The sequence below is a fragment of the Ambystoma mexicanum genome, chromosome 10 (genome assembly GCF_040938575.1).
Source record: "Ambystoma mexicanum isolate Mex_15411 chromosome 10, UKY_AmexF1_1, whole genome shotgun sequence".
Lineage (NCBI taxonomy): Eukaryota > Metazoa > Chordata > Amphibia > Caudata > Ambystomatidae > Ambystoma > Ambystoma mexicanum.
This window is the reverse complement of record NC_090932.1, coordinates 264859341-264882848: the sequence shown is the minus strand read 5'-3', so window position 1 is coordinate 264882848 and position 23508 is coordinate 264859341. Positions and strand designations below refer to the sequence as shown.

The following is a 23508-nucleotide window of genomic DNA, read 5'->3' as shown; positions in this document are numbered from 1 at the left end:
TACTTTCTGAGTAAAATTGGCTTAAAAGACAGAGTGTTTGCAACTGTTTTGTAGGGTAACACTAATCCAAAAGTCCAATACATGCAAGTCGCCAAAAGTGCACAGGAACATTCATGCTTTAATTAATGTAATGCTTTGCTATTAAAAATGCCATGCCAAAATCTAACCATGTCTAAGTGGCTGAACAATATAGACCAGTACACATAATAATATATTACAGTAAAGCATGCCAGGCCACATTTAGACATACCTAGACTGGTACACCAAAATGCCAGTCGAAGCAATAACTCTCACCATGGTTGTTTTAACACAGATGCCCAGAAAAATATATAATGCCACAGTAAGAAATGGCTAGACTAGCAACACCCAAATGCCAGTCTAGCCAGGTAATGTTGGACACAAATGGAATAGAATCCACACTAATCAACAGCTCAATTTTCTGTCATTATTCATTAGAATTCATCAAGAACTGATCTGGGCTTCCAAAAAGTCACAAGTAAGAAAAACATAGCGAATGTCTAGAGTCTTTCACTATTTAATAATAATGAAATAATTAGTGTCAAAGACACATTTCAAACAAATGAAAGTGACAAAAGAGAAGGGGGTTAGACTATAACAAATATGAATATAAACCAGTACAAACAAATGAAAAAATGAACAGATAGTCCATTACAAAAAAGAACGATTTTTAAGATTTTTTGAAGCAGTAGGAATACATGAACTTAAATCAAAGAAAACTTTAGTATTCCTATGTAGTAGAACTTTCTGCTTCTGGCTGTCTCTTCTCTTGCATGATCAAAAATTCATCATGTTTCTAATCTGCCAAGTCTACCAGGTAATAACACTTAGCAGGACTGCGTCACCAGAGATACCCAGTTAAAATAAAGTAAGCCAAACTAAGAAATGACTTGAATGGCTTCACCAAAATGCCTCTCTGGCCACTAATACCACATATCATGCCTGCTTAGCCTGGACATGGATGACCATTATAGTCTACTGCACAATCCCGCCCTTCTTGACCCACCTCCTTACACTTCCCCTCTCCCTCAACAACCCCCTGCCCCAACCCCCAAAACCATCTCCCCAGCCCAGAATTTCCTCCACAACCCTCTTCCTTGTCCCATTGCTGGTATGAGGAAGAGTGGGACTAGGAGTAAAACAGATAACAGGTAACTAAGCCAGGAATTATTACCTCCATGTCCCACTACCTCATCCCAGTACTTGTGTATGAGGCAATGTGCTTCATACACAAGTGCTACTGGAACAAGGAATAGGGCTAGGAGTAAAGAAGATTGCCAATAAGTAAACATGGCATTCATTAAAAGAAGCATTGATGCAACACCATTGATCCAACTGGGCTCCATTCCCCTCCACTCCCAAAATGTTGGGATATGTTGACTCGACCTGGCTGACCTAGAGATCCATTGAGAGAACAATACACAGATGTTAAATGGCACCTGGGTTTCGCTGTTAAAAAAAGACCCAGCAATTACAAATGTAAAGCTTTTCACTGTTAGTACTTGCATTCAAATGCATACAGTTTAAGGCAATTGAAATCGTGATGTGGGTGTAGTACATGCATTCCAGGGGAGTGAATGGAATGGTAGAGAGGGGAAAGGACACCACTCATGCTCACATCAGCCCATAAGTGGGTGCTTTCAGACCCAACAGAGAGAGGTAACGGCTTGTAACATTGAAGCTGCACTAGAATAGTCTCGTTAGAACGCGTAAAGAAGTGAGATGCCCCACACAAATACGTTTCCCCTCCCTCACCGCCCGTGAAGTTATCACCTCTCCCAACATTTGAAGAGTTACCCTACCCAAAATGTAGGTTTCATTGCACCCCTGAACACACGTAAACACAAAATTCACCATGCAAACCCAGCAACCCATACATTTAAGTGTGAACCCTTTCACTATACAGGCACACCCAGGCAGCCACCCATACATTTAATTTAATTGTGCACCCATTCACCATTTACTCACACACGTACACCCTGCCTCCCATACATCATGCACTCACTCATTCATGCACATTGCATTATATACATATATACACACACTTAAAAGCACACACACAAATTTAAAGAAAATACATTTTCTTACCTGTAATCTGTTGATCCAGGGAACAAGGCTTTAAGCTTCCTGGAGCAGAATGCCTACTTATTCCTATCATCTGCAGAGGATCTGGAGAGCTCCATGTCATGGGGTGGAGGGTAGTAATATTACTTCAAAAAGAAATGGTTTCATTTGAAGTCACTCCATTTCTGTTAAAGGACCAAACCATAACCATAACGAAAAGGACTGAACCATGAAGAGAGACTACAAAAATGAACTATTTTTGAAGATCTAACACTCCCCTGACACCATAACATGGCGGCCTCCAGCCTGGAGGCTTCCATATTTCCAGAAATAATGTCTTTATAAAGTCATAGTGAATTCCAAAAGAAACAATTTAATTTTATTTTTATCTTTACATTTCTTCTTTTTTTACTTTTCTTGAGGTGGCCCTCTCCCAGGATGTGGGTTGGTGGGGCCCCCCACACTGTGGCGACTTTAGGACCCCAACTATGCCAGTGTCCTGAGATCACATACTATAGAGTGAGCTATGTTACCCTTTGTATCTTCTCACTAAAATATTTCTCACATTGTTGGTTAATTTTCAATGACTTGCATTATTACTCTTAGTAGGTGGGGGAATGTAGGTGTGGACACATTGATGTCTGTTTCTAGAGAGGCAGCTGAATCTCAGCCACACCTCACTGGTGATCACTAAGGAGGCAGACACATCTAGATCTGTGAGTGGTGGTTGTAGTGACTCACATTAGTATTGCAAAGCATTTCTGTCTGACTGCATACCTGTGCATAGGATCAAACTAATACACACATGGATAGCCTACCCTAGTTTAAGATACGAAAGGTGGGCACTCTGTTAACCTTATTAGATTCACCAGTGCAAGAATTATGGGGCCCAGCCCTTACATACCCTGGCATAGCAGCATAGAGCAAACGCGTGATTGAAGGCCTTCTGTGTGAATTTCAGCCCACAAAACAAGCTCTTTACCTTCTGCATCTTTTCAGTAGAAGGCTTCTCACACCGCTGGTTCATATATAACAGGACTACCTGATCAGTATGACACTATGAGGTCAAATATGGGACAGAGAAATACTTACTACGAAGTATATCACACAACCTCTCGGAATGGCTTTACTGACATGCAGCAAACATCCATCTATGGCCTTCTCGATAGCCTAAAGCAAGTAATGAATAGTGTGCAAAGGTGAGCACACAACAAGGCCCGTATTCCAGTAATACATATCAGACCTCAGGAAACAGGTTTCATATGAACACATTCTTTATAAGATTATTGCACCCAAACAATATTTGTTCTAAGTATCTCCTACCGTATGTGATAGAGTTCCAGGCAAACTGCAAGCTGTGAATTCCTGCCTCACCATTTCACCCCCACATCGCCTTCTATCCTGTCCATGCTCCTTCTTTCCCCCATTACCCAACAACTTATCTGATTCCTGTGGTGGTGTCTCCACCGCCGTCGCTCCTCCCATATCCCAAGGCACCATGGAAATGGAAGAGGGGCTTGGCATGGAGCCATGGTTTTCATTTCCATGGCAGCCATCTTAGTTGAGCGTTTGTTTGAATGAAACGGACTCTGTGATCACTGGACCCATTCATTCAAACAAAAGGTTTGTCATCAGCACCGTGAATTAAAACCTGGGGTGCTAATAGCAATAACACCCTTATCAGCAGGCTGGATGGGGCCTAAATTCACTGGGGGCCATTGTTAAAGCTCATGCTTGCCTTAGGCCTCTAACTTAGGCCCTTGACCATGCGGCACAATCCAACACCATGGGTCAGATATTATTGCTGTAAGTGGTGATGTCACAACTACCGTGGCTAGAACATAATTTGAAGGCTTTTGTACAACTCCCAAACCTGACAGGCTCTGTGGACCCAGACAAACGCTGACTCCGACCCCCAGTCCCTCTCCACAATCACTCAGTGAAAACATTGGGGAAATAATGCTTAGAGTATTGAGAAGCCAAACGAATGTCTTCCTTTAAATAGCTATTGATAAGGCTATGCTAATGATTTATGGTTGTTTGACACGTCCGAAACAAAATATAGCACGAATATAAAAACATTAGAGGGTATAAATTATTAGTAACATGTGAGAACTTTAATAAAAGGCATACATGCGTACACAAGAAATAAGAATGAAGTGGCTTTTTTTCGTTTTTTACTTGCTAAATTGGCCTTCTGGCTTGTAACCTTGTGTTCTTTCACTTCTTTAGGACGTTGAAACTCTTGGGTAAGTTTGAGCCCAATGTCATCTTTTATCGGAAAGAAATTAAAAACTTGATCTAGTAAGTGTCTAGACTGATGATTGCTCTGTTTATTAGTTATGTGCTTCTTGGTCATTGATGTATTATACAGCCTTTTGTTGTGTTTTCGTGAAATTAAATAACAATCATTTATGAAGAAACAAATATGGACACACAGTTAATCAATTTCAATATAAAAAAAAAAGCTTTACCCAAAAATGGAAGGGACAGGCATGTTGGTTCAATAGTAAGTGATTTTTGTGTGCAAACCTTGCAACAATGTATCGGAATATAATTGTAAAAAAAATGTAACGTGCTGGTTTTGAATATGGCTGTAGTTCAATGGAACCTAATTCAATGTTCAAGGCTGATTAAGAGATTGCAGGGTAACAAAAGGGATTCTAATATACTAAATTATTTCAGAAAGACTTCTTGTGCTGTAGCAAATAACTTTTGGAGAGAGGAAAAATGCCAAGAGTGGGCAACTTGCCAAATATAAATCCGAAAGCTCCTGTGAAGCATTAGATGTGAAATCAAGTACTCCTATTAATGTGAAAAGGGCGCACGTCCTTGTGGATTACGTTGTGCAGCGAAGCAAGTCGCGAGAGAAGTCCATGCTGCCTACATAGCTGACCTTGCCTGTCCGAGGCAGCTAATACACGTCATGAAGAAGTTCAGAGAATTAATCAGATCTAAGAGAAAAGGGCGGTCTGATTTTTTAAAATTACAAATCACCCAATTTTATAAAGTGTGTTTGCTGTGTAATGTGCCAACACAACATGATTGAGGCTAGTGTAGTATCAAAGTCCTGTGCTCACTGCATAAGTGCAAACCAATGCGCTGTTCGGATCAATGAAACCAAACTTAGAAAAAAGGAACAGAAAAGAGACTTGATGCTTCTTCTTTGTGCAATAGAGAATTGTATTCTATGAGGTCAATCATAAGAAAACGTAGACAGAGGAAAGCAGGAAACATGGCCAATGCTTTTGAATGTGCTTCATTTTTTCGGCTTTTCTCAGGAAATCATAGGCTTGTTTAATATTACTATACATCATGCAACGATGGAGTCTATTGAAGGATTTATTTCAAGTTCTGGCCAGGACGTATCACGCTCTAGCCTCTGCTTCTCTGTTATTGTATGTCAAGTTAATTGGTATGCGGATTGGTCTGGCCTCTTAGTCCTGTTGGCCTGCCCAGGGTTGGTTTGCAGCTTGTGTTTGGATTCCTGCAGACAGCAATGTGGGTACGTGCTTTTGGTTAAGGGGAACCGTACTCGGGTAATTAATGCCAGTTTTTGTGCGTGCATTTTAGAGATGTCTTCAGAACCGAGCGATGTGTTCGTGTTGCATTACCTTTATACACACCTGCGACAGCAGAGACTGAGGCCTGCAGAGGTAGTTTCATGTGAATGATTATCTGTGCTTGCCTGAAGGAAAACCGTATGCCTCCAGTATGGGATCCTGGAAAACTGATATCTACATTGGGAAACCCAGATACACCTATATAACAGCTCTGAGTGTCAGATCTTCATAGCAAAACAGTTGCTTACAGTATCACTGTGGTCTTGCTGTCTTAAGTACCCTGCCCCAAGGCTGACATTACTCATGACTGAAACATTCAAAGATCCTGCAGCAGATTGCAATTTAGGACCTTCTTATAACCTTTGCAGTGTTTCTGATCCAATTTCCACATGAAGTGAGTTCAACCCTCATTTTAGCCACTCAGCAATCCATAGGTTTCACTGAGAATAGCAATCTATATTTCCAGCAACTCATCAGAAAAAAGGTTCAAACAGCTTTGCATCTGATCTCTCTACTCCACAAGATCAAGCCCTTCTTTCTGCCTGAGGACTTCAGAATGGTGGTGGATGCCCAAGTGATCTTGCATATCGATGGGGGTAATGCGCTTCTCACGGTGTCCTGTATGCTCATCTGCGCCCCTCAAAGTGGCACACCACTATGCGGCTTGCCTCATCACTGGAAATAGGAAATTTGACCACATCACCCCCACTTTACAAGAATTACACTGAATCTCCATCCCAGCTAGGATCTGGCAAAATATGCTGTGCATCAACTACAAGACCACCACCGCTGGCACGCCACCCTAGCTGATGGCCATACTAAATACATTGGGTGCCACACAGTCTTCTCTCGGTAAGACTATCACCAGACTGGAAATTAGATTGAGTCAAAAGAAGAAAACTAGGACTCAGTCATTTTTACGCTATGCTCCAGTCCTCTGGAATCTGGACCCTCCATTTCTCCTTCAGTTTAGGAAAGAACTGAATAACTATCTCTTCCAACAGCACGTTGATGTAACCCTGATTCTGGCTATCCTGTGCGCTCACCATCCATATATTGTACTTTGACAATTATTACTAATATTCACTTTATGAGTAGTTACATTCTCACTACCAGTGGTTTGCTCTATGACTGGTACAGTGCTATGTTTCGCCTGAGCAATGTATGCACATAAAAACAAAAAACAAAAAATAATAATAATAATCATTTTTATTATTATTATTATTAATATTATTATTACCGCTGCAAGGGCTCTGAACTCAGTGAATTATGCAGATTTTCAGAATTTTAAAGTATAGTCTTTCTGAAAATCTGCTTGTCAATGTATTTACATCTAAAAATAAATATGCATCCCTGTTTGTGGGAATGGAAAGAGATCAGGGACAATACAATCATGCCAATGCAGTACAATGTACATTGATGAACCATATGGTCTGTAATGACCCTTCTATGTATAGAATTGTAAAGTCTGTTTGTGGAGTTCATTTAAAGGCCCCAAATGGAAGTCCCTTTTACATGAACAGCAGCCATTTAAACACTGCAAGCACAAACGGCCTTGCTTTTTCTTTTGTTTCATGTAAAGTTGAGAGCCATGTGGAAAGGGGACTACCTATCATTAACAATAGACAAGCAGCATTTAATCCATCCGAGAAGGAGGAATCAAAGAATCCTGTGACAAGGAAAACAGGATTATTAAACATTAAAAGTAAAAACGGCCAGCACATGTGTTTGCATATAAAAACGGCTTTAAAAAGCCACAATGGAAAAAGATATCACTTCTCACAGAAAAATTTCAGGAAAGCAAAACATGATGTATGGGGTGACCAAAGCAAATTTATATTATATTTCACCCACACAGCTCCAGTAACATGTAAAGAGACATTTACTTCAGGAAAAACCTGTTCTGGCTAAGGCCAACACCTCACAATGAAAAGCCCCACTTCCAGCACTGGATGCCACATCTCGCATCTAATGACACCCTGCAATAGAATCTGCTGCTGCAGGTGTTGAAAGCCTACTGTTCCCCAGATTGGCTGGCACTGAAGGCAGTTAAAGCAGGGACTACAAGGAAAAATCATCCCTGGCTGAAGCATGAAAAAAACGTGTGAGCCCTTGTTGCACCCACTTCAAAAGAGCCCACACTGACTTCAAAGAGATGCATAAAATACTCTGGTCACAGGCAAGCCCAGGGAGACAGATGGCAGTGGGGGATGAAGAAGCCATCCAATATGTTGAACAGGAGGCACTCCTAATTAATTTAAAAGACAATTTTCATTTTAGGCATTTTGCGCAACAATCAGACTGAGGATTGATTTCATTTTTATGCCATTGTTCATGTAGTTTCCAGGCAGTTTTAGTGGTATACAATGCATCTCCCTGTGACTTTGGGAACTGTAATGACTAGTTGCAGTAGGTTTCTGTCTGATCTGAACATGTGACAATTATGAGAGTTGATGAAAAGATGGTACATGAAATTAGGAGTATGCTTGATGACTTACATATTCATAACTGTTGTACATTTTATGAAAATGACAAAAATGTGACAAAAGGCCATACTACATCATACGGATTTGGCGGTCGGCTTATCTAATTCCCCATGATCAGCTTAAACAGAATATATGTTTCATATGGCAGTGGCTAGTACAATTATGAAGTTATGATACATAACTAGTTTTTGCCAAAAAGTTATAAAGAGAACAAAGGATGATGAGAAATGGAAAAAAGACAGATAGTGCTCCCCTCCCCTAAACCAATCCTGACTGTGGGCAGAGAGAGAGAAGGTAACTGTACCAATCCTAGCAGCAGGGATGATTGCAGGGTACTTCCCCTAGATTGTAAATTTAGTGATGTTATTTCTGCTATATAAGCGGGACTGTACTAGGACAGAGAGGCACAACAACCGGGGAAGACAGAAAAAGGAGGACGGAGAGAAGGCTGCTGAAACTTGCCATCTTTGAGAGTGCAGTGACCAGACCCCTTGCCCTTTCTTCCCAGAGTGTCCTGAGATGCAGCTGATTCCTGAAACTTAAACCAAGGCTTGCTATGTAAGTAGCAATAACCCCAGCCCTAAATTCAATAAGACCTTCTTTTTTGTAGCAGTGCATCCAATATTTCCCCATTGAAAACCCCAATTGCCAATGTAGTTCTGTCATCTCCCCATAGAAGAATCTCTTGTTTGCCTGTGTATGTTAGCATATTCCCATAAAAAAAATGTGTCTGTGGAAATCATTAGTATATTTGTAAGTAAATCAATTAATTCCCCCATTGAATTTCACAGATCGGGATTGTTGAAATTCGAAACCAACAATCTTGTTCCCAGTGTTTTTGTTAATTGTTATAGTCATTAAAGTGTTGTCCCAAAATAATGATTCCCTTTATGAGCTATAAAACCGAATTTGTCTGGGTATTTAAAGTGTGAGTTACCAAACAAATTCCTATTTGCATCTGTCAGTTTAAACCCCAACTGGTTTCATTAGTGTGAGGAATCCCTTTGCCCAGAAGTCTACCTGTTATGTGCCTATGTCATTGTAATTGAAAACAGATGTTCCTATTGTGAGCTAGACTCCTTTCCCAATGCATTCCTGTCATTGTAAGCCTCAGTGTAAACAAATTTCCATTTGCCGCTGTATTTTCCCTTTGCATTTGCTTTCTCCCAAAAAACGATTTTCCTACTCTATTTCTACTGGTGTGCTGATTAGTATTCTCTAAAACCTTTCTGTCTCCTAAGAGTAAGCAATAAAAAATGTCTTCTATTCTGTCCACTAGCAGTTGTGAGAAATAGTACAAACCCATTCTTTCATTTTGCTCCAAAAACGGGTCTTCCCTTTCTTTGCTGGCTTTCCATTTTTTGGTGGTGGGCTTCACCCCAAAACTGAATTTCACCCTTTATTCCTACTCATTGCCACAGCCTTCCATTCAAAGGAATCAAGTCCAAATTGATGTTTGCGGTGAGTGTTGCAGGGGGGAGCGCTTAACTGTACGTGTTATCACTTTCGTGTAAATTGTCCTTTTTCTGTTCTGCCATTAAAAAAAATGGAATTAACTGTAATAATATATCTTAATCTGGTTGTTTTGTAGAGATTATTGCATTTTGTGTTGCCACATCATTGGTGGATGTGTAATTGGTTGTTTTTCCTTTTTCATTAAATAATACATTCATAAATATGTTATTGATATACACCATCCTGGTTCCTAGTCCATTGTGGCACGGGGTGCTTTTTGGAGGTTGAGTGCGAGACAGGTTGGAGGCCTACTTGAAAAGAATCCGTAGTATATTAAAAAATAAAAAGCGTTTTATTGTGCACCACATTATTTGTAGAGGAAGGAGTTCCCTAGCTGGCGTGTGCTGTGTAATAAACTGTGACAGGTTAGAAGGTGTGCGTCAAGGATGATGCACCTTCTGCTTTTTCTCCTGTTCAGGTTTTCTAAGCCAGTTGACACAGACAGTGTGACACTTTCTTAACTGTTTGACATCACTTTCAGATAAAAGGTGCTTAATGTAACTTATTCAAATGTACGATTCCATGTTCCCCACTAGGGACCTGCTCCTATGGATCTGCCCCTCGCTTGTGAACCAGGAGGCTACTGAGACTCACTGAACACATGAGTTTCTTGGTGATACTCCATGTGCATGCATTATGTGTGCACACTCCTTGCGCAAAGTGTGGCATCAGATGTTTGTGACCTGTCCATAGAAACCTGTGTGAGTCCAGACAAGCTTATTTAATGAGATCCAGTAAAATAGTCTTCATTTTGAAAAAATCAATTGGACGTACTCAAGAAATGTTCCAGGACAGTGCATTGTTTCATGTGTTGAAAACCCATAGACCTTTTCAAATGGCATAAAACATCAATATGTGCATTATTCGGGTCCTTAAAATGGACCAGTTTGGCAGCATATGTCTCTTTGGACACAGTATAATAACCATAAAAACAAAATTTGCTTTGGTGAATTATATAGTGGCTGTTGCTAGTTTGGCTTTGTCCCAAATAGGGATAAAATACTGCATTTTCTAACAAGAGCACATGACATGCAGGTCAAAGGAGCAAAGCAGTTATAATTAGAAATCACAGGCTTCATGACCTTCTCCTACTTTCTCCCCTTTAGTTCTTCTCTGTATAGATGCCTGTCTCCTCTTCCCTCCCCCTCTTTCTTTTCATCACTCTACACAACGTATCCTGTCTGATTTCCCACCTTCTCTTTAACTCTCTTGTATTCTTGTCTCCCTTGACTCCTTCAATTGTTTCTTTCTTCTTATTAGTTTGTTTCCCCAGCAGTTCTCTATTGATATAATTGTGGACATATTTTTTCTACCACAAAACGTTTTCACTGCTCTCAGTAAACAGGGTGAGAAATGTTAACACATTGCATATATCTGCTACATACTACTTAGTTTCACTTTAGAGGGTCAAATTAGAACATTTGAAAGCCATGAACTGTTGAAACATTCCTTGAATGGGTTTAGGAAAACATCTGGAAGAGTAGAAACATTCCTTGAATGGGTTTGGTTAAGAAGATGGAGGAGTTGAAGCATCCCTTCAATGGGTTTGGATAAGGGGATGGAACAGTTGAAGCATTCCTTGAATGGATTTCGTTAAGGAGATGGAACAGTTGAAGCATTCCTTGAATGGGTTTGGTTAAGGAGATGGAAACGTTGAAGCATTCCTTGAATGGGTTTGGTTAAGGAGATGGAACAGTTGAAGCATTACTTGAACGGTTTTGGTTAAGGAGTTGGAACAGTTGAAGCATTACTTGAATGAGTTTGGTAATGGAGATGGATGAGTTGAAGCATTCCTTCAAGGGATTTGGTCACGAAGATGGAAAAGTTGAATCATCCATTCAAGGAGGCTGGGTAAGGAGATGGAACAGTTGAAGCATTCCTTGAATGGGTTTGGTTAAGGAGAAGGAACAGTTGAAGCATTCCTTGAATGGGTTTGTTTAAGGAGATTGGAACAGTTGAAGCATTCCTTGAATGAGTTTGGTTAAGGAGATGGAACAGTTGAAGCATTCTTTGAATGTATTTCGTTAAGGAGATGGAACAGTTGAAGTATTCCTTTAAAGGGTTTGGTTAAGGAGATGCAATAGTTGAAGCATTCCTTGAATGGGTTTGGTTATGGAGAAGGAACAGTTGAAGCATTCCTTGAATGGGATTGGTTAAGGAGATGGTACAGTTGAAGCATTCCTTGAATGGGTTTGGTTAAGGAGATGGAACAGTTGAAGCATTCCTTGAATCGGTTTGGTTAAGGAGGTGGAACAGTTGAAGTATTACTTGAATGAATTAGGGAATTGAGATGGATGAGTTCCTTCAATGGGTTTGGTTAAGGAGATGGAAACGTTGAATCATCCATTCAAGGCGGTTGGATAAGGAAATGGAACAGTTGAAGCCTTCCTTGAATGGGTTTCATTAAGGAGAAGGAACAGTTGAAGCATTCCTTGAATGGATTTGGTTAAAGAGATGGAACAGTTGAAGCATTCATTGAATGGGTTTGGTTAAGGAGAGGGAGCAGTTGAAGCATTCCTTGAATTGATTTGGTTAAGGAGATGGAACAGTTGATGCATTCCTTGAATGGGTTTGGTTAAGGAGGTGGAACAGTTGAAGCATTCCTTGAATGAGTTTGGTAATGGAGATGGATGAGTTGAAGCATTCCTACAATGGATTTGGTTAGGAAAATGGAAAAGCTGAATCATCCATTCAAGTAGGTTGGTAAGGAGCTGGAACAGTTGAAGCATTCCTTGAATGGGTTTGGTTAAGGTGATGGAATAGTTGAAGCATTCATACAATGGGTTTAGTTAATGAGATGGAAGAGCTGAAGCATTCCTTGAATTGGTTGTGCTAAGGAGATGGAATTGGTGGTTATGATGTCTGCCTTAGAATGCATCATAATAGCTGCTTTGCACACACCAAGTACATGCCAAATTAACAAACAATACGAAATGAACTACAGATTCAAAAGGTGTTATCAATTGGCATATTTTGTATTCAATATTTTAACATCAAATCTCATTTTTGTCAACCTTGGGCTTTCTTTATTATAGTACTCAGATGTATGATACACTCCTCATTGAGTGGTGATCAGAACTGCAAATGACTGTGCAAATTAAACACTGATGATATTTCCAGTGTCCTGTATTTCAGAGAGCAGAGCATTAACCTACTTCTCATCTGCCTGCTAGCTAAAATGTTCCCCTTGCCTCTAACCTGCCTCTCTCCGTCACTTCCTCTGCCCTCAACTCTAGCACTTCACCCATCATGGTCACATTCCAAGCAAGGCTGGCCGTACCGCCTACCTGCACTTAAAAAATGTCCAATGTTGCTGGTCCTTAATCTATGAATGTCCACTTATTTATTGTCCTCGGTGACTGTTCCATTTAATCCCCTCCACAACCTAGTAAGAATGTCCCTCAAACTCACTCCATTGTAAGAAACTCACTGCTTCCCGTCAGATCCGATTTCGTATCTATTGTATGTTTTTTTTGTGATCAAAAGAACACGGATCCTCCTGTATATAAATAAATACATGAAATCCTACACTGGGTCACCCCTGAATGCCAGTTGGGCATGTCTGGAGAGCAGGCTATTGCTACCATTCAAAAATATGGAATTGTGCTTGGCAAGCATAGACAGCAAGAGTACAAGTCATAATGTGTCTTGCTAAAAAAGTTTTTTAAAAAGTAAGTCAGCGCTATGGTCACCTTCTAGTATTACACCGTTCTGTAAAAAATGCTATCATTGTTAAATTATTGACGTCAATTGAATACACAAAAAATACTTACCTTCTTATTCAAAAATATGTAGATGATAGGATTGTATACAGTACTGCTCTTTGCAAGGACCGACGGGATGATGCTGGCAGAAGGGGTGATTAGACCAGGCTTTCCAAAAGTGGCCATAAGTGCCACAATCCCATACGGTAACCAGCAAAGCAGAAAACACACGACCATGACAATCACCATGACGAGTACTCGCTGTTCTCTCGTTCTGCTGACCCCCTTGTTAATCTTGCTTATTCCACTCACCTGAAAGACAATAGAGCATACAAATGTAAGGGGCAGTCGGAAGTCATATGGATGTTCATCATGCATCCAACTCATTTGATTGGTCGTATGCATTTGGTAACGCTCAACTTTTAATCTAAAAATAGATTACACAAATACTGAAGCCATGAAAAGTCTACTCGAGCGTCCAAATCAGTTCCATCTCGACTTGAAGGTCCCCAACTCTTTAAGATGACGATTGTGGACCTATGGTCCAAAGTACATTGACCAAGCACCCCACTAAACACATCCCTACAAGAATACTGAAATGAAGAACAGTAAAACAAAAATCCCCTCCATCCTACAGAAAGATGAAATTTGGGAAAGAAATTCTAGCCATTGGTGATCTGGACTGTGAATCACTGTACCCCACACACACAGACTGGTACTCAACGCTCTCAGATTAGGAAGATCCTTATAAACTCTCTTATTTTTAAAGGTCTTCAGAAACAGCATTAACACAGATGTCCATTTCCTCGAAATAGAGTGCATGCACTTAATTATTTGATATCGGTTTATAGTTATTGAAAGATCTGTTTGCCACAAGTAGGAATTATCCACGTCCATTTCGTATAGCCCTGAAATGAAATGTGAACTTGCCCCTTTTCTCTCAAATCGTTCTCGACCCCCACCCCTTTGTCTAGTGCTTTATGAAGTATTCTGTACACATAAAAACATGCTAAATGAACACCCAGCCCAGTTCAGCAAACACATTTTTCCTGTGAACATCCTTTTATGCTTGCTGATGCATAATGGTTCCTGGAACTTTATAACACTCACATAAGCATATGCACTGTATTGAAGAATATTATTCAATAAACATTTCACCATTTTAATCATATTGTGCAGCCCAGGGCTCCTCACACACTCCCCTGGTGACACCAAGAGTTCCACATTATGACCCTTTTCGTTTTCTTTGTAGTGCAGAGTCCAGCAGGTCCCCACTAAAATTCTGCATCCACAATGGTGACTCTCTAAAATGCCCCCCTTCGCCTCCCCCCTTCCCCTGGGCAACCAAACAGAACGTCTCCCTTTAAGTAGCCTATCTAGATTTCCTTGGCTAGATCATTGGTCCACAGGCATAGATAGGAAAGCATTGAAAAGTGGTTTGTGCCTCGTGGACCTAGGTCTTACTAATTGTTTTTTTGCACGTTTGACCAGATTGAAAAGAAACCGCTGAATGGACTTCCCCCAAAAACATGCTTTCTGGACCATATGCCCTCTTCTCACGCAGGCCTGACACACATAGGTCCAGTGGTTTAGGCTGTAGATGAGAGCAAAGTTTCTATAGGAAAAGAATCGGAAACCATGGGATTGGGGACCCACCCCATAACGTTTATAAACCTTAAAAAAGACTCCCAAAGGCATTCCGTTGGATAGTGCTCTTCTGATAGGCAGTCTAATTTAACTATAAGTGAATCTGAACTTGGTATTCAGAACTTGTGTACTTTTGACCTGCAGTCATGAACGCTTCTGGTTTGGGGCGTATCTTTCGCTCTACCACTCTAATGCCCTAACCCCATATCAACCCAGTGGCAAGTGTGAACCCACCAAAAAATGGCAGTGGAGCTATATAGCAGACAACTTTACATTACATCACATCGAGTTGATATCACCAAAGCTGTGATATAAAAGTTTGTGAATTTTACTCCACTGAAAATGTACTGTAAACTTTTTCCATGTACAATAGGGACAAGAATGGCAGTGTGACAGTGACTTCCAAACCTAAAAGTTAACATGCTCCCAAAATAGCCTACGTTTTTAAAAATGTGGTTAATGCATACATACAAAATTAAATAAATGTTAATGTAATATCATTTTTACAGCACTTCCCTATTTCCCTTAGGTTAGGAGACACAATACAGTAGATATACCGCCACTTGAAATGCAAAGTGAACTTCATGACGGGTAACACACATGGGTGAAATCAGAAACAACCCACCAAGTGACTGTGTCTTTGCAAAGCCGTATTCTTGTAAATGGTGAAATTATGAAAGGCAAAGCAGCAATGATAGTTCTTGAATACAGCTTTTATTCTTTTTTAACCATTTTATTTAATAATTTGAAGTAGAACAACAATTGCAATTCAATAACACTACATTACAATCAGATTGCAAAATTCACAACAACATTCGGGTTAGTACAGAAATCCAGCAGAATTCATAAAAATACAGAAACCAACCATTAAAATCAAGCACTATTTACAATCTTATAATGGAACTATAAACACAACAAACAAGACAAGACAACAATAAAACATACAACTTGCAGCCCCAAACCTCCATAAAACCGTCCCCCCTATCAAAACAGCAAACGGCCAAATCTGCCACACACTTTTAGGCGTATAAATCATTAAAAGGTCCCCATATCTGAGAGTAACGACCCTCCATTCTATAGCTTACATTGCTTTTATATTATTATTATTATTATTATTATTATTATTATTATTATATTTTGCAATGAGGACTTGTCTTTTCAAAAACAGTGGCTAAACAATCCGCAAGAAAGGTGTGATAATCATAATTTAGAAACTACGAGATCATTAGTGGGGAGGAAAGAACCTGGTGCTGTCTTACTGAGAAATGTGCAAATCCCTCTGTTGAGTGCTGTGTAAGCATCTAACCTAAGGATAGAAGAGTGCTGCGCCACCCAAAAGGAAAGAACATCATTCTCCAATGACAGCTGCAGCAGAGCCGTCTGGCTTAACCCCAGGAGGGAGTAAGGCTAGCAGGCAGGTCATGTTATTCCTACAGTCACCACAAATGAATACACTGCACTGGTACACTGAAAAATATACACTTTATGTAAAGGGTCTCACATCAAATATGTATAATGGGAAAAATATTTACTACCATGAAACATAACAGATAGCAGAGCATAGTGTAGATGTAAAAACGGTAAATGGTCAATAAAGGCCGAACTCACTCCTAGCCTGACCTAATATGCAAGCCCCATACCTGGTGGCAGACACCTTCACAGATACTTTCAGAAGTAAGTTAAGGGTAGACCCCTAGACAGTATTACACACAGTAATTAACATCATGTTCAGGATACAAGGGTAACACAAAGAGCGTTACACATTTCCTACTACTACTCTCTCTCTCTCTCTCTCTCTCTCTCTCCATATATATATATATAGTATAATAATAATAATAATAATAATAATAATAATAATAATAATAATAAATATGAACACAATGCAATTATAGTACTTAAAAGTAGTAAACTGGGCAACACAGACAGGCGTATTACCAAAGGCCAGGATATATTTCAGGAATACAGTCTCTAGCCGCAGAAAGGCAAATTACACTCCAAGGACGGAAATGCTGTTAACCCTCAGTGAAACAATGTGTACTCTAGACAGGAATGTAGTACATAGATTAAACAATACCTAATATATCAGGGGGAATGACTAAAAATACAGGATTTGGTGGACTTGGTGGAGAACTCGAGGGACCCTAGCAGGACCCTTGACAAAATGCCACAGTTCATCTAAGTTCCTTCTGGTGTCACTTGTAGTAGATCTAGTTTTGAGAACCGGGATCCATAGGAAACAACAGGACAAAGGGCCTCATTACGACCCTGACCGAATGGGTTAACAGGCTCCGCAAAAGGAGGCGGACCCGTTAAACCCGTTCCGCCACATTACGAGGTCCCCTCGCTGGACCCGGTAAGGACACCTGGTAAAACCAGGCGTTGTTACCGGGTCCCGCGAGGGGAAGAGGGAGCAAACAACGGGCCACTCGTAATCGGCCTGTTGTTTGTGCCCTCTCCCATTCCTATTCAGCCCTATGGTGGCTGAAATGGGAATGGGGAAGGTCCGGGCCTGGGTTCCTGGAGGGAGGAATTACTGGGCCCTCCAAACTGGGAATGTCCCGGTAATTCCCCATTCTGGGAACCCGGACGCGATTTCGGCGGCAGTCATGCCGCCAATAGCGGCATGGCTACCGCCGAGGTCGTAATGAGGCCCAAAGTCTTCAGGTTGACCAGCGGTTATGATAAAAAAAAGTCCAAGTTCCTTCTCACAGGTTCCAAACACAAAGGGCCTCATTACAACCCTGGCGTTAAGGGGTTAACGGCGCCGTAAAAGGCTGCGGCGCCGTTAAACCCTTAACGCCAGATTCACACTTTAACGCCTGCTTTTTACAGGCGTTACAGTCCAACCCGCTAAGGGACCTTGGTGCTAATTACGGCACCGTAATTTACGGTGCCGGAATTGGCACCTTCCCCATTCCCATTGAGCCCTATGGGCCAAAAATGGGAATGGGGAAGGGGCCATGGTGAATGGGGATTTACCGCCCCGCCAACCTTGGAATGGGGCGGTAAATCCGCCATCCACCATGGCGGAATCCGGCATGGACCATGGTGCTAATGGCACCATGGTCCAACGCCAGGGTTGTAATGAGGCCCAAAGTAATCAACCTCCGGGACACCATTTGAGATGCAGAAGAAGAGATCCAGTGGGGGGTTTGCTACACCGGAGCTCCAGGACTCGTGAAGCAAAGCAGGATTCAGTCACCAATTTAAACCAATAGGGAAAAGTGCTAAAAGTGGACCGGCAGAATACGACGGCCAAAGACAACTGGATGTGCCTTCCCTGAACAGCCCACCAAACCAGGGCCCAAATGTGAGGGCTCACTGTGTTTGTTTGTAGTAAGATGGATCCATGAAGAGTAAAAATGCGATTTAGTGCAAGGGGACTTCAGCAGAAGTCTCTCTGACTACTCACCAAAATAAATTAGATAACACCAAAAAAATGTAATTAAAGAGAAAAAACAAAAAGAATAGGGGTCTCATAAAATGAGACAGCAGGAACCCCTCAATTTGAATGTTGCTCTAAATGGGTGTCTGCTTGAGGTCAAATGTCCTCTTCTCCACCAACACTTTCATCAGTTAACTGGTATGCCCCAGCACATTCATTACTACTTTAAAAACTGCAAATTAAACAGAACATTTCAAATCCATGGAGGAATCTACACCTCCATGTTTTTTTTGTATGCACTGTATACAGTACATGTATTACTTCATTTACAACAGGATATGAGAGGAGGTTAAGAAACCTTTAAGCCACCTCTTGACATGTTACTGTGCATAATACAACATTATAATTATTATATTGATATTACTAGGCAAAATAATAAAATGAGTTAAATTAATGTTAAAGTGATAGAACATCAGTTACCAAAAATAAAATAACATATTTAAAAAGGATGTGAGCATTTGCAAGATCCATTGGGGGTAGCAGAGCTGCAATATTACTCTTACTGAAAAGAGTTCCTCTGTCATAGCTCGTAGCCCCTCCTAGCTTCAGTTGAATATATTAACATGAAGAAATGTAAGCCTACATCACCCACAAAGGAAGTGATGGAGAGCTGAAATTCCATGTGTGGGGAAGGTTGCTGTAATATCCAACCCGTAAGATATTTGTATTTGTATTTTATTTATTTATAAAGCCCACCGGGCCCACAGGCCAGTGGGTGCGTAATCTTTGAGGAGGAAAAGTTACAGTTACATACAGTAAGGAACAGAAACAGGCTCAACCAATTTACATACACATATTGGTATGAGCTAGGTAACAGTAAAGGTAATGTCAGTTAGGAGTAGGGCGATATGAACAATATCGCAGTATGTATATATGTAAAATACAACCGAAAGGGCATTGGGATCAAGTGCTTAGTGCTGCTAGGCTGACCATGATACAGGTTACAGGTAGCAGTGAGGCAGCATACATAGGTACAGGGCAAACTATGTAAAAGGAAAACGAGGCAAGGTGGTCACATAATTAGAGCTCGGGGCCGCAGGCCATGCCAGGAGTAGCACAACACGTATATCAGTTTTGAGCGAAGAGCCATGATTTGGTTTTGTTCTTAAAAGAGTGGAATGATGGCACAGTTCTAATGTCAATAGGGAGGGAGTTCCATAACTCACCTTGATATTGATTTTGATTTCTGTATTGTGATATTGGATGCTCAAAAACATCATTAGACGAAATACACACATACAAAACAATTTCCAATTTGCATTTCAATATTAAATATACCTTTAGTTAGTGATAGTGATGGACAGATTTGGAAGGGAGAGAAGAGAAGCACCTGAGCATGCAGCAGCCAGGTGACTCTCAGATTGAGGCAAGGGGATCATTATTGCCAATTAGGAATTCCCATGTCTATCTCTTGAATTAAAGGGTTGGGTGACAATGGGGGTCAGGTACTGGACCAGTTAAATGATACAGGACCCAGGAGTGAGATGAGGGAGATCCTCTAGCTCGGCCCAGCACACTTCAGCAGTATGGCAGGGACATGTTGCAAAGGATGAGTCTCTGATGGTGTCTCTTAAAGGGGACATAATGTCCCAAAGCCATTCACAGAATATGCCACCCTCTCTTGGACAAGGATCACCACAATTTAACTTGATATAACAAGATTTTTAAGGTAGAAATAAAAATGTACTCTTAGTAAGACAGCTAAATTACTTTGGAGCTCTGAGGCATAGAGATCCCATAGAACAATTAGGTGAAGACAGAGAAAATCTGCTTGAGCTTCACTGTATGGTGTGAATGGGGAGGGCAAGGAAGGGTTATGGATGAATGCATTTGGGATGCACGTTGGAATCTAACCATTAAAAAGGGTTGCTTCATGGAGCAATGGAAGTTAGGGGTGGGGTCTATGGTACTACAGGTAGCCATGCTCAAATAGACAGTAGCCAATCCTGTTTCAAACACAAAGAGTACACACACCTGAACATAGCTAAGCAATGGCAGTCCCTGGGGTTGGGGGTCGACTCTCAAATAATAAGAGGCAATTGGCTGAAGGGTGACTCTCGGGAGCATGTTGGACAACGAAGAAGCTGGAGATTAGAGAGTGGAGGGTGAGGGATAGGCTGGGATAGGCACAGTTGTAGAGCAGGGGGTGGTGATTTAGGAGGTGTTTAGGGTTGGAAACGAGGTAGCTACTAAAGAGGAGAAGAGGGAAGTAGGGGGACCAAGGGAAAGGTTAAGAAAATATAAATAGACCAAAAAGAATAGGAGGTCTGTGAGGTGGGAAATCTCTGAAAGGTGAAAAAAACAAAGGGACACAATCAATACAACAGCAGGAATAGATCAGAAGCAGCCAATGAAGACTCAGGAAATACAGAAGATAATTCCAGGGAGATCATACCACTGAAATAATTGAGTGGTGATCAGGAGCATAGGGGTGAGGCGTTGAAAAGGCATCCGGAACAGAGAGTTAATAAAAGAGTGATAACAGAAGTAGAGATGAAATAGAGAAGGTTTTCCTAGGCATGAAAAGGAACAGCAGGAGAGAGTGTTGTGAACCAGTGTCAGGCCTCCTACGTGTGACAGAGTAGTACATCTATTCCCCTATCCTGCCAGCCAGTTCATGTGGCCTAACTCATGATTGGAGCTCTGAGGTCCTAGCTTAGTGGCTACCAGCCTCCTCTCTATAAGTGCCAAGGTCTGATGTGAAATGGCCTCTGCCTCATGCAGAAGGTCCTCCTATCAGCTCAAGACATCAGGACTGGAAGCAGAAGATGACACGTATAACTAACTAGGGACTCCTTAACCCTCAGACAGAAAGTCTTTCCAGAAAGGAACCTCATATTGGGAAACTATTTGCTAATCCCATTGATATTTACTTCATAGAACCCCTGAGAGGCAATTCTGAAACTTTTATTTGAAGCTGATTGTAGCCTATGTTAACCCAAATAAAGGTGTGACTGTTTAAACCCCATTCTTTTTGTGTATGCCTCTCACTGTTTTCCACTTGATTTTGTGACAGATGGTGTCAGTGTAGGATCATTGGGAGTTTACAAAGAGTGTTAACCATTCCTAGTGTTGAAGGCTGTGAGAGCCACCAACAAGACAAAGCTTCACCTTAAAGCAACACAGAGTCGCCTGACTATTATCTGTACCATATCAATAATGACCAGTCTCAGTAGGCAGTAGGATCCCAATTACATTGCCCAGCTTTACATTGGGAGGTAGGTGAGGAGAGTAGCTAAGTCAGGTCTTACAGTAAAGTGTGAAATAGATGTTGGTGCCCAGAAGAAAGACAAATGCTTTAAGGGAGTAGTTAAGGTGTTGCACTCAAGTCATGGGAAAGAGGCGTATGAACCTCTGTATCCCACCCCACAGTATAACTGTTGTGTTGTTACTTATGAAAAGCGCTCTGTTACGCATATATACTGTTGTATACCTCTGTAAAGCACTCCATTATGTAGCTGTATTGTTTTAAAGCGCTCCATTGCTTCTCAAAGCTCGCCCCGGGCACAATAAATAAATAATAATAATAATAGTAATAATAATAATAATAATAATAATAATAATAATAATAATAATAATAATAACAAAATGTTGTACAAGAAGGGGGTCTGATAGCATGATTGCGTTGGGAAATTTAAACGAGAGGGAGAGCATTGGGTCAGTTCATCCCAGCCTTTTACCCAAGCTGAACTTAGAGCTCAATGACCCACTTTTTGACCTAAACTCACCCTAGCCCAACACTAGGATCTGTCTCTGTTCTGCTTTTGGCCAAATGATCTCAATAAAGACAGGAATAGGACAGGGCCTTGTTTTGTTGAAAAAAAAAAGAAATTCCAGCACAGAACAGAGACTAGTTTTAGATTATTTGAGCACAACCCAGTTTTTTTTTTATAGCTGAACATATGGGCATTGCAAAGATACAGGATTCCAATCTTCACAGATTTCTTTAGTAAGGAATTTAACAACAAGAATGATTCTGGACACAGCCCATTCCCTTTTGATAGCTGGACACCAGAGAATTGTAAAAGAGATTTTTCCAGTCACATGTGTCACAAACAATCTTATGGATAGATATGGGGTCCGCCCTTTGTAACCACTAGCCATTTTAAACGTTATGTTTTTTGCTTGATACTTTCCAAAGTCGGAAACTGGTGGTTAGTTGTTATTATGGACAATGTTTCCCATTAGCACCCTGGTGGTGTGTGTGGGGGGGGGGGGTGAGCTAGCCAATCAGAAGGCTAGGAACACAGGCCTGAACTGGTGGTAAAAGCCCACGTTCGATGCCACCTAACGACCGCCCCCGGCTCCCCGGCTCGATCTTCCCCCACCCTCCCTCCCCTTATTATTATTTTGTTTTATTATCCCCCACTTATCTTTTTTCGGCTGCAGCCATACCTTCCTCTCCCGACAGCCATTTATGGAAAGGGAAGAAGGGCTCTGTACCATCTTAAGACAGTATTTTAGTAATTGAATGGTATGCGTAAGGCATTCAAAATCTGTGAGCAACCCATCCTGTACAAAAACCGTGAACTCTTCCCTAGAGAGAGGAATTTTTCCACCTTGGAACAGGAATGTCTGACTTCAAAATGGGCTATTGAACTTTTGAAATACTACGTGGCAGAGCAGTCATTTATCATTTCAGAGCATGAGGCCCTAACCTGGTGAAAGTCTATCAAGAGTGAGCTTTGAAGATAGAAAGACATATATGAAAAATTCCTCTGCCTGGTTCTGGGGGTGCTTAGGGATGGGGCCAGGGCAATAAGGAGAGGATTCCCTAGGCTGAATCTACTTGATCACACCGCCACCTCGTTGCAGATGAGTGTCACCAAGGTTGATTGGGTGATGCTGTCCTTTTAAGAGGACATCATACCAAGAAGAAAACAAGGGAATATTCCACTCTCCCTTGGTCAACCCCCTGATGTATTGAAATTTCAAGGTAGACATGAGATATTCATTATTTGCAAGACTGGAGCATTGCTTTTTGAACTCTGCAGTATGGAGAGCCCAGGGAACAATAAAAGGAAGCAAGGGGAAACATGCAAATTCATGTGTGGAATCGGGTGGTC

At 41.1% G+C, this 23508-nt stretch overlaps 1 protein-coding gene across 3 annotated transcripts in view; it reads right to left on the bottom strand.

The window, feature by feature from the left end:
• Nucleotides 1–23508, bottom strand: part of LOC138491340 (opsin-3-like) — a 2251654-nt gene that overhangs the window by 935451 nt on the left and 1292695 nt on the right. For all 3 annotated transcript variants that reach the window (XM_069617820.1, XM_069617819.1, XM_069617821.1), the window contains exon 3: nucleotides 13420–13662. In XM_069617820.1, the coding sequence (XP_069473921.1) occupies nucleotides 13420–13662 (243 nt within the window). The remainder of the gene's footprint in view (nucleotides 1–13419; nucleotides 13663–23508) is intronic.